The sequence below is a fragment of the Oryx dammah genome, unplaced genomic scaffold, assembly GCF_014754425.2.
Source record: "Oryx dammah isolate SB20612 unplaced genomic scaffold, SCBI_Odam_1.1 HiC_scaffold_6, whole genome shotgun sequence".
Lineage (NCBI taxonomy): Eukaryota > Metazoa > Chordata > Mammalia > Artiodactyla > Bovidae > Oryx > Oryx dammah.
Window position 1 is genome coordinate 28,926,654 of NW_024070190.1, and position 12,697 is coordinate 28,939,350.

At 39.1% G+C, this 12,697-nt stretch overlaps 1 protein-coding gene across 2 annotated transcripts in view; it reads right to left on the bottom strand.

Annotated features, from left to right (window-relative positions):
* The window catches only part of SAMD8 (sterile alpha motif domain containing 8), a 52,191-nt gene extending 40,465 nt beyond the window's left edge, over nt 1-11,726 (bottom strand). The window contains exon 1 of one of the 2 annotated variants that reach the window (XM_040242352.1): nt 11,501-11,712. In XM_040242352.1, coding sequence (XP_040098286.1) covers nt 11,501-11,674 — 174 coding nt within the window. In that variant the 5' untranslated portion in view covers nt 11,675-11,712. Of the gene's footprint in view, nt 1-11,500 lie in introns of both variants that reach the window. The other variant, XM_040242353.1, reaches the window with a different exon arrangement.
* Between the last annotated feature and the right edge of the window lie 971 nt (nt 11,727-12,697).

Consider the following 12,697-nt stretch of genomic DNA (forward strand, 5'->3'; position numbering starts at 1 on the left):
AATTAGATCCCATTTGTTTATTTTTGCTTTTATTTCCAGAATTCTGGGAGGTGGATCATAGAGGATTCTGAATGTTGAGCTTTAAGCCAACTTTTTACTCTCCTCTTTCACTTTCATCAAGAGGCTTTTTAGCTCCTCTTCACTTTCTGCCATAAGGGTGGTATCATCTGCATATCTGAGGTTATTGATATTTCTCCCGGCAATCTTGATTCCAGCTTGTGCTTCTTCCAGTCCAGCATCTCTCATGATGTACTCTGCATATAAGTTGAATAAGCAGGGTGACAATATACAGCCTTGACATACTCCTTTTCCTATTTGGAACCAGTCTGTTGTTCCATGTCCAGTTCGAACTGTTGCTTCCTGACCTGCATACAGGTTTCTCAAGAGGCAGGTCAGGTGGTCTGGTATTCCCATCTCTTTCAGAATTTTCCACAGTTTATTGTGATCCACACAGTCAAAGGCTTTGGCATAGTCAATAAAGCAAAAAGAGATGTTCTTCTGGAACTCTCTTGCTTTTTCGATGATCCAGCGGATGTTGGCAATTTGATCTCTGGTTCCTCTGCCTTTTCTAAAACCAGCTTGAACATCTGGGAGTTCATGGTTCACGTATTGCTGAAGCCTGGCTTGGAGAATTTTGAGCATTACTTTACTAGCATGTGAGATGAGTGCAATTGTGCGGTAGTGAGGATTCTTTGTCATTGCTTTTCTTTGGGATTGGAATGAAAACTGACCTTTTCCAGAGGAGCTTTACACCTATACATTTTTAAAAGTTCTCCAAGCGATTCTGATACGTACCAAGAGTTTCAAAGCACTATGTTACATTGCTCAATCTAATTGTTTGTTCTTCTACTTCTGGCTTGGATAACTAATCTTTGAGGTGACTGTGCACACATCTTATTTGACCTATTATACACTGGCTGATTGTGTGTTGAGTTGTTGTCTCTCTTATAATCTATATGATACAACTGAATAAAATATAAACATATACACGAGCTTCCCTGGTAGCTGAGCCGATAAAGAATCTGCCTGCGATGTGTGAGACCTGGGTTCAACCCCTGGGTTGGGAAGAATCCCTGGAGGAAGGCATGGCAACCCACTCCAGTATCTTACCTAGAGAATCCCCATGGACAGAGGAGCCTGGCGGGCTGCAATGCAAAATCCATGGGGTTGCAAAAAGTCGGACACGACTGAGTAACTAATAAGCATAGCACAGCATGATAAGCACAATGAGGCATCCAATCAGTGGTACAGGTATATGGTGGGCAAGATATTCAGGTACAAGATATTTGACATCTGTAGTGTTATTCCTTAGGCAATGGCACCCCACTCCAGTACTCTTGCCTGGGAAATCCCATGGGCGGAGGAGTCTGGTAGGCTGCAGTCCATGGGGTCGCTAAGAGTCGGACATGACTGAGTGACTTCCCTTTCACTTCTCACTTTCATGCATTGGAGAAGGAAATGGCAACCCACTCTACTGTTCTTACCTGGAGATTCCCAGGGACGGGGGAGGCTGGTGGGCTACCGTCTGTGGGGTCGCACAGAGTCGGACACGACTGAAGCAACTTAGCTTAGCTTAGCAGTGTTAATCCTTAAAAATATCATGCCCACCCTCTGCTCTGTCAAAAATCTGCATATAACCTCTAGCCAGCCCTCCAAATGGGCAGTTCCTTCATACCCATGGTTCTTCATCCAGGGATTTGACCAACTGCAGATCGTGTAGTACTGCAGTTATTTACTACTGAAAAAAATTGACAAATAAGTGCTCCTGTACAGTTCAAACCCTTGTTGCTCAAGGGTCAACTAACTATATACCCTAACTCACTCCCTTTAATTCTAAACTCTGTTCAGTGTATTTTCAGGAAGTAATAACATACCTGTTAAATAGATCAGCTAACATTTAAGGCAGTTACAAAGTGCCAGCATGTTCTAAATACTTTACTACTATGTTCAAATAACCCTCTCAACAAACATATAAATAGATATTATCTTTCTCATTTTACAAATAACTGAAACAGAGAAACTTGTACTAGTAACTACTACAAACAAGACTCCACCCTAGACAATCTGATTTCAAAGTCCATCTGTTTATTCATTACACCACACCATCTCACACGAGCATGTAGTTTTGTCGAGCTTGATGGTTATAAATATTGAATATTTTCTACTTATCAGCAGAAGAATTTATCAAAGATCTTCAGTTACGTCAGAGATTACATTAATGAGGCACTTCCCTGGCGGTCCAGTGGTTAATACTTTGCCTTCCAACTCAGGGGGTGCAGGTTCTATACCTAGTCAGCGAGCCAAGATCCCACAGGCCTCATGCCCAAAAAACCGAAACAGAAGCAATTTTGCAACAAATTCAAGAAAGACTTTTAAAATGGCCCACATTAAAAAAAAAAAATCTTAAAAAAAATGATTACAGTAATGAGACTGCCTAACGATGAAGGCTGTCTGTGAATCACAAATTTTGCTCTGTGCACTCTCAAACATTTACTGTCTGCTGTATAGAGATGTCAGCTAGGGCAGCACTGGGGACACAGTCTTAAGATGCCCTCTTGTTACATATGTTCATCAACTGGATTAAAACTGTGCATATGCTATCTGAAAGCATACTAGGCAATGTGGCATTTACCTAGATAAATCTGAAGCAGAGCCTACCCTCAAAGACTTTACAGGTGGGTATTGAAGAAAGTCATTTCTTAAAAAGATAAAAGGAATTATAGCTGCTAGTTCTTTATACTATTATCTCATTTAACCCTCTGAAGAATGCTAATAAAGTGGTTACTTAAGTGACTTGCTAAAAATAAAAAAGAGAATTGGAAAGAGGTTATTTCCTGTTGGTGAGATCACAGAAGAGTTCTTGGGAGTAACATTTGAACTGAGACTTTAAAAACTGGGCAGAGATGGAGAAAAGTACACCAGCAGAGAAAACTATAGGAGCAAAGGTATTAAGACAGAAAACAATTGAGAACTGTTAGTATTCTTGGGGCACAGGGAATAGTAGTATAGTAAGTTGAAAATATATACTAGGGCCAGATAATGGAAACTTTGGTCAAATTGAGAATACTCTACAGATAATGGAGAACCACTAGAGACTGTTGAAAAAGAGGATGATATAATCAGAGTGTGCTTTAGAAACAATACTTGTCAGAAGAGTGTAAAATGATTATGAGGGTTGAAGTTAGGATGAAAAGAAACAAAAATTAGCAAAAGATATGAAGAGGCATGTTATTGAAGAGGATATATGAATAGCAGATAAGCCATGAAAAGATGTTCAGCATCACTAGCTACTGGGGAAATGAAAATTAAGACTATGATGAGATATCACTATATACCTACTAGAATAGCTAAAATAAATTTTGAAAAAAGGAAATTCTGGCAGGAATGCAGAGAAACTGCATCTCTCACACACTGCTGTTGACAAAGTAAAATTATATAGCTATGCTGGAAAATAGTTTGGCAGTTTCTTAAAGAGATGAACATAAATTTATCATATGACCTAGCAATTGTACTCTTGGGCACTTATCCCAGACAAATGAAAACTTATGTCCACACAAAAACCTATACACAAGTGTCCCTAGCTTCATTACTTGTAATTGCTGAGACATATAAAAACAAGTATACTACAATATATGAACAGTTAAACTGTGATGCATCCATACTATGGAAAACACAGCAGTAAAACCTTGGATACACACACTAGAAGGGTTCTCAAGGGCATCATGCTGAGCGAAAAAAGTCAATCTTAAAACCTCACATTCTGTATGATTTCATTTGTCCTCAAAATGACAAAATTATACTGGTATAAAAACAGTACAGAGGTTAAATGTTATCTGTCAGAGGTTAGAGAGAATTTGTTGAGGGATGGGGCTAACCCAACGAAGATCTTCACAGTGATGAAATATTTCTATATCTTGAGTAGATTAATGGTTACAGAAATTTGCTCAGGATAAAATGACATACATACACACACACTGAGTCAATGTCAATTTCCTAGTCTTAATATACTGCTATAATTATGCAAGATGTGACCACTGAAAGTACATGGGATTCCTCTGTACTGTTTACAACTTCCTATGAATCTGTAACTATTTCAAAATAAAAAATTTTTTTAAATTTTAAAGGAGAAAGTGTCCTAAAAAGCACACAGCACTTGTAGCACATGCATATATTTAAAAATAAATAAAATACCAAGCTATCAACAGTTACTCCTCCAGTGGACTCTTTCTTTCTCTATATCAAATATTTCTAAAATTTCTAAATTTTATACAATAAGCATGTTGCAATACTTGATAATCAGGGGGGGAAGTTATTGTAAGAAAATAAAAGCAATATCATTTCTCATTTGTTTGAAGCATATCACACAAACAGATATGACTTGAAAATTAAGAAAATAAATTCAACTCAATTATTAACGCAACCAAACACACACATACTAAACACAAGAAGACCAAGATAATAAGAGATCTGAGTACAAACCCAGCTCTGTTGTTATCCATTAACTGTGACTTTGGAAGATGACTGAACCTTTGTGTTTCAACAGATCAAGAGATTTCAAAAAGAATAATCAGAAATATTAAAATCATGTTTTTATGTCAGGATGGAAGAATTCTTATAATGTTAGAATTGGAAGTGACCTGTAAGATCTAGTACAATTTCTTAATTTACAGCTTAAGAAACCAGAGCTAGAGAGTTAAATATTTCAAACAGCTATTCCACCACAGAATCTGGTATAAAAACTACAAAGCATAGTAGTTAAGACTAGGGACTCTGGGAGTTTCCTGGTTGTCTACTGGTTAGGAATCCAGGCTTTCACTACTATGGCCCAGGATCAGTCCCTGGTCAGGTAAGTGGGATCCTTCTTTTTTTCCCTGAAAAGAAAAAAATGTACCGGCTCTGGAATCAAACTGCCTGGGTTCAAACTGTGGATTTACCATTCACAAGCTATAAGCTATGTGATCTTACAGAAGTTACTGAACATTTTTGGGAGTCACTATTTTTATATGTAAAATGAGAATACTAGTTCTTTACTCCACAGGCTTGTTGTAAAGAATACAAGGGCTAATACAAGTAATGCGTTTGTAGTAATGTGCGACAAAGAGAAATTCTCAGTAAATGTAAGCTGGTATTGCCCCCATCAACTCTGCTCTTTGCTCGTGTTGCCCTACACCTGAAATTAAATCATTAGGATCAGTCATCTATCAACTAATAATCAAACCCACTCTTAACTCCTGAAATCTTTTTGTTAATACAAAATCTTGAAATCTTTTGTTAATACAAAAGAAATGGGTATTTGAAAACAACCGTTAAAAGTTTATAAAGGTTTTACTCAAGGTGGAATTATCTTTAAGGGAAACAATAATGCAATTAAGTAAAAAAGCTGAAAAACAAAGTAACAATAGTGATTCCCGTAAACCAATGTAGAATTCTGTATGTCAACATGAGTTTCTCAAACATTTATTTAATACCAAATTTAACTAAGCAAAAATATTTCAACAAGAACATACCACTCACCAACACATTTTAAAAGTATGTCATAGGTTGATGTAATTGATTATTGCTGACACCAAAAGAACTTCTATACTATGACAATTTGGGAATTCCCTGGGAAAATTTCCTAACATGACAGGTACCAATAAGTGGAAAGACACAAACCACTCCCCTGGTCTTAATTAACAAACACACAAGAGATAAATGGCTTCTAATTTATCATTATGCTTTTTAGACATAATGAAGACATTATCAACAAAATAAAACCTTTACTTGTCATGTGTTTTACAGAACCAAAGTCTTTGTTCAGATGGTGATTGTAGTGATTTAAACATACTGAATTTTTCTTACAGAATGAAATAATGCCATCTGAAGTTACATGGGGAGACCTAGAGATTATTATACCAAAGTAAGCCAGAAAGATAAATGTCACATGATGCTACTTATATATGTAACATAAAATATGAAATAAATGAACTTAATCTACAAAACAGAAACAGAATCACAGACAGAGAACAGACTTGTGGTTGCCAAGGCAGAGGAGGAAGCCGCGGATCAGGAGTGTGGAAACAGCAGACAATTACATATAGAATGGATAAACAGAAAGGTCCTACTGTACAGCATAGGAAACTATATTCAATATCCTGTAATAAACCATAATGGAATATATAAACATATAAATAAATAAGAAGTCTGGATTTTTCTTGTAGTTTCACTAGATTGCGTGTGTGTATGCCTGCGTGTGTGTGTACAAATATTCTAAAATACTGGAGTACAGCTGTCTGAAGTAACTGTCCACTTTAAATATCATACACTGTCTTTAAAAACCACACATTTAAATGTCCCTAAAGGAATTTAAAATGACTGATGAAATTTGGTTCATAAATATATGTGCTGTTTTAGGAAGTTATTCATGATTTGGTATCCAGTAAATTTTTTTAAAAATTACCATTTCCAAGTGATGTATAAAACCTAAAAAATAATACCCATATCCCAAGACAAAAAATGGGGAAGAGATTTTTTTTTAATTTTATTCAGTTAATGTTAATCTATTCTCCTTAAAGCAATTATACATTACAGTTGCACTCACACTAAAATAAGCTTAAATCCAACTTTATCTAATAAAGTTTATTTAATATGCATAATAGAGACAAATTATACCAATGTGCAGATCCATAAATCAGAGTATAAAAATAATTTTTATGAAAGCAAACCAAAATGTAAGAGGACAAGATTTACTTTGGTCATTTAGCTCTCAGTTTATAGTATTTGGGACTACGCAGCTTTTTAAAAATCCCATTAAATTTTTTTAATCCTAAATTAAAAGCTTTTCATTGAGCAAACAAAAAACTACTATTTTGTCTTTATAGTTATCAAAAGACAGTTTGTTTCTTAGTAAGCACCATTTCTAAGTATCTATGAATTTGCTATAATTACAAAACAGTTTCAAAGACCCAGAACCACTTACTACCATTTTTGAAACACTAGTAGTAATTTTTTAAAATTTATTTATTCTTAATTGGAGGATAATTGCTTTACAATGTTGTGTTGGTTTCTGCCATGCATCAACATGAATCAGCCACAGGTGTACATATGTCCTCTCCCTCTTGAACCTCTTTCCTCATCTCACCCCCTACGGTGTCACAGAGCACTGAATCTGAGCTCTCTGCGTCATACAGCAAATCCCCACTGGCTATCTATTTTACATATGGTGATATTTATGTCTCAGTGCTACCCTCCTGCTTTCTCTCCTTTCCCCACTGTGTCCACAAGTCTGTTCACTATGCTGATGCTTCCACTGCTGCCCTCCATATAGGTTCATCAGTGCCATCTTTCCAGATTCCATATAGACACGTTGATATATGATAACTGTTTTTCTCTTTCTGACTTGCTTCACTCTGTACTAGCAGTGATTTTTTTTTAACCCTTCTGCTATATCCCACTCCTGGGCAGTAGAATCTGGGGCAGCACATTTGAAATACATTAAATTGCCTCTTCAGTTACATTATCACTCTCTTGGCTGCACTTCAGCCCCAGACCATGCACTGTTACCTACTGTTATTTAAAAAGTTGTTATGTTTTTGTCAGAACACAAAAGTTTTCTGACTCCAATCTGCATTCAAATTAAGACTTCCACTATTAGGTTGCACCTAATTCTATATCACAGTCAGAACTGTCTCAGTTCAATGAATAAGAATCTTACAGACAACACTGTGTAGGTTACATCCTCAGATATAGTAAAAGTTTTTACACAATGGCTAAAATTTACTGATGAGTTTGATGAAGAATACTTAACCTGGCTGCATGCCAGAGCACACCAGTAAAGAAGTATATAAAATTCAAATTCTTATTCTATTCACTAAAATAATATTTGGGCAGGCTAGTAGTGGTTTGACAGACTGGTAAAGATCTTTATTTTTAAATGTGCTACACCTCTAAATCAAATCGGCATCATGGAAAATGAAAAACTGGCTGAAGACTTCACTCTCCATTACAATATTGTGCAAATACAATGGATTTGGCTCCAAAATTTAATGTATGATTCTGGGAATCTTTGACTTTCATACCAATTTACATTGATGAAACTGACATCAATTTAATTTAGTCTCAAAGTTCCACACTAAAACCAGCTTGCAGGTATCTCCAGAAACTCAGTAACACAGTTTAACTTACAGGAAGAACCTAAATTCATGGTTCTCACTCCATACTAGAATTTCTTACCTATCAAGAACTTTAAGAGAACAGAATGGGGTCAAGATAACAGACATATTACCACCTCTCTTATCTCAGCCACAATTCAAAAGCTATACAAAACCCACAATAAATATTCAAGACAAATATAAAGAGGTTTCTGCCTCCATAACATTCTTCTAGGGTTCATATCATAAAGCACTATTTAATGGTAAAACTCTATGCTGAAACTACTATGACCAACTTTTCTTAGTTTCTACTATCCTAAGCAAAAGCCAAGATACACTTACATTATGTTACATTCTGCAGTGAGGTGATTTTATTACTAATAGGGTGCAAAATTTAGTGAAGTAAAAAAACATTTCAACTATAGAACCCTGAAGTCAGGGAGATTAAGATCCACTGATGATGGTGCCATGTATGGAGGAGAGGGTACAGGTATGTCATAAATCTATACCCACATCTGCAAATGGTAAATTACCAGACAATGAAAAAGGCAGCATATGAACACTGAAATGGTCTCAAAGGGAGCCTAAGTTAACCTCCTGATTTCTCAAAGCCAAGAGAAGCACAAACACATAAAGAAGAAGCACTGTCATGAATAACGGCCACGCTAAGTACATCCTACTAACACCATAGTATTGTATCAGGCCTAGAGGTTAAGAATTTTGAAAGAATGACTAGTTAATATGGTCGCTGTTACAAGACAAAATAATAATATTCACCAGAACATCTGTGATTCAACAGTTTCCCCAAAACAATGTTCAAATTTCAATTCTAAGAAAAGTCATGAAAATGTCTCTAAATCATCTACGGCACAGTTTTGAAAAAGCACTGAGGATCTAGTGATTAACAAAATAAAAATGCTTATGAGGAATTGTGAAATGTGAAGAGTCTTTGCAAAATGGCCAAGATGCTACTGAAATAAAAAATGATTATCTAAATATATCTGCATGTTCTGCCATTGCAATCATAATGACTTATTTGGGAGTAACACATACTGTCTTGCCTAAGAGAAACTGCTCTACCATAAAAATGATTTTATTTACAACTAAGTGGCTGTGAAAATTGCCAAGGCTAAACAAAGACAAAATAACTATTAGGCACATTAATATATTAACTGTACAACTTCATCTAAAAGTTCCTTTCTTTAGTTCTGCACCAACATTAAGATGTAATCTTAATAGAGTTCTTATACTTCAGTTCAGTGCAGCAAATTTTTACATGCCAAGACTTTTATTTAGAGCTAAGCATGAAGATAAGATCTCTAGAGAATCTCAGTTTAGTGAGGGTGAAGTGAAGTGAAGTGAAGTCGCTCAGTCGTGTCCGACTCTTTGCGACCCCATGGACTGTAGCCTACCAGGCTTTTCTGTCCATGGATTTTCCAGGCAAGAGTACTGGAGTGGGTTGCCATTTCCTTCTCCAGGGGATCTTCCCGATCCAGGGATCGAACCCAGGTCTCCCGCATTGCAAGCGGACACTTTACTCTCTGAGCCACCAGGGAAACATAAATAAACAACAGTATACACACTTTCTCAACTATATTAATTTAAAGAAAAAGGAGCTAATTTTTTAATAATAGCTAAAAGCAAGGCTAAGAATTCATCTCTCTTTTGAAGAAATAATTATCAGTCCACTGAGCATTTGAAGATATGACATATAGCGTATATACACACACTAATTTAGTAACTAGCTGAAGTAAGTAAATTATCATCTCATTAAAATTAAACTGTTAAGATACCCATTTAGACTAGAAATACTTGATTAAAACTTTTGTTTTGAAATGCCAACAACTTTGTAAACCTCTAACTGTATAAAAAGTTGTAAAACAACATATGACATGTGGCTAGTCAAACACTTCACCAAATCATGCTATTTAACAATTACAAAAAAAAAACCCTATTTCAACTAAATATAGATATGGTAATAATTATTTTTCTGGCACAATCATGGTTTTGGTACTATGTCTTCCATACAGTAAAAGGCATCTGTGTACCCAGCTATCCCAGTTCTGTTAACTGCCAGCTACAAGCATCCTCTATTCTTACTTATAACTTTACTAAAAATATTATTTATACAATAACTGCAAAGTATTGGTCCTGCAAATCTGTCAAGGGTATCCTTCCAGTTTTCAAGGGATAACTCCAATTGTGGAGTCACAGGAGAGAGAAAGGTCTGGCAGTCTCCTGGACTGTGGTGGTTTCACAGTTTTATCTACTTTTTTAGGTAGATAAAACCAGACACTTTTTTACCTCGTGACCAGTATGTGTCAACTCAAATGATCAAGAGTGAAATCAGTCAGTACTGAGTATCTGAAAAATCTAAGTGTCCAAACTCGTTTCGACTTTATTTTTTTTTTAATAAAGGTAAAGTATTAAATTTTTTTAAAAGATTACCTAAACTTGTCAGGTATTTAAGACAAAACAAATTTAAATAAAATACAAACAAATAAAGAGAAACACGCTATCACTGTGAGAATAAATTCAAAGGATTTATCTTTACATTCAGAATCACTCCTTTCACTATCTTCTCCAAACATCACTTCCTTTTCACTACTTCTAGTCCTTTGGGCAAATCAGTGTTAAAGAACACCCTTCTCGCCCCAGATTCTTATAAGGACTCGCTGTCCACAAACTAGAAAGCTCCATAATCCAAGTATATTACCCCAGAGATCTTCCATGCAATGAAAGACACCTGTGAAAATGCCCAAGCCCTAAATTAGAGCCCCCAAGGGCTCCTCTTCGGTCTTGACCCCATTTCTCTCTTTCTGGTCTTTAAGGCCAGACGACTTGCCACCTGAGAGCCCCTTCCTCTTCAAACCTAAATCCTCCCCCTAATTAATACCAACCCCTTAGGTCAGCAATCTCGTCAGTCCCACCCAGTTCCTTCTCTCTCGCCCAGTGGGAACATCGACCCTGGGTCGGCTCCTCTGAGCCCTCTTCCCACCGCCAAACCGCACAGCATCTCCCCCTCCGGTCTTCTCCCCTCACTTTCACCCGGCTTTCCAAAACGTCCATGCCCTGCCTCTTCAAGGCCACATCTCCCTCAGCCTCCACACCCTCTCCCTCGCCCCTCGGCCTCTCCTTACCCCTTAGTCGGGGGCCATCGTCACCCGCCTCACGGCCTCGGCTCAACAACCTCCATCTCCCTCAGATTCCGTTCTAAAGGGGACTCTCCACGCTCCCTCAACCGTCTGCCACGGGCCCTCCGAATTCTGTCCCTGGCACCCCCACCCGCCTCCATCGCCGACTCCCCCACTCACCCTTGCTGCACGCGCCCACCCCGAACTCCCCTCTCCTCCACCTCAGCTGCCGCTCACCTCCTTGTTCCGAATCGCGCTCCCCGGACCCGCCTCCGGGTCGGCGTCCGAGCCGCTGCCGGAGTCCGGTGCCCTCCGGGCCTCCCGGGAGAGAGACGCCTCAAGCGGTGGGGGCGGAGCCCGGGTAGGCGAGCCGGAGTGGAGGCTGGGGCGGTGGCGGCTGCGCGCAGGCATCGCTGCAGCCCGGCTCCGGCCGCGGTCTCATCCGCGCCGGCAGCTGCTCAAATCCGAACCGGATATACTTCGCGAGGCGGGGCCCCATCGATGGGAGGCGGAGCCCTAGGGGGTGGGGCAAAAACCGGAAGAGGCTCGGGGTTCAAGATGGGCGTGCGGGGAGGACGGCGATCTGAAACGGCTGCAAGGAAACCCAAGAGCGCACGCATTTGGTCCAAAGCTAACGAGATGAGAGATGAGGCACTAGTACAGGAGGGGCGGGGCCTATGGGATTAGTAAACTGGGAGCAAGAGGGGCTTTTCCCTAATTCCTTTGCAGGGAGCCAGCTCCTCTCCAAGAGTCAGCCTCCAGTCATCATTATTACCGTTTACTGCCCCTTTACTCTCTGACTGTCCCTATGCCAAATGCCATATAAATATATCACTTAATCCTTGTTCCACCTCTGCAGGGTATCACAACAGAGAAGGGCCAAGCAACTTTGCCTCAGGTTAGCAGTTAATATGTGCCGAAGCCAGTATTCCTACTGAAGTCTAACTTCAGAACATATGCTCTTCTCGCTTTACTGTACTACCCCACCCTGAAGGAAGCCCCCACCTTAGGCCTAGCAGTGGCATGTGAAGTCACTCAGTCGTGTCCGACTCTTTGTGACCCCATGGACTGTAGCCTACCAGGCTCCTCCCTCCATGGAATTCTCCAGGCAAGAGTACTGGGGTGGGTTGCCATTTCCTTCTCCAGGGGATCTTCCCAACCCAGGGATTGAACCCAGGTCTCCTGCATTCCAGGCAGACACTTTAACCTCTAAAACCGCCTTCGACCTGGGCTCCAGCCCCCACCTTGCTTCCTCGGGCGGTGCAAGGCAGGCTTCAGTGGCTCCCCACTACAGCTCATCCCCCCTCCCCACCCCCAAGCCTTCATGAAGGCATCTGAGAGTGGGCAAGACATCTCACTTCAGCCTACAAGGAACTCTGGCAGAAGGACGAATACAGACCTTTCTCTGTTTTTGCTGTGAGGACAAAAGCCCTT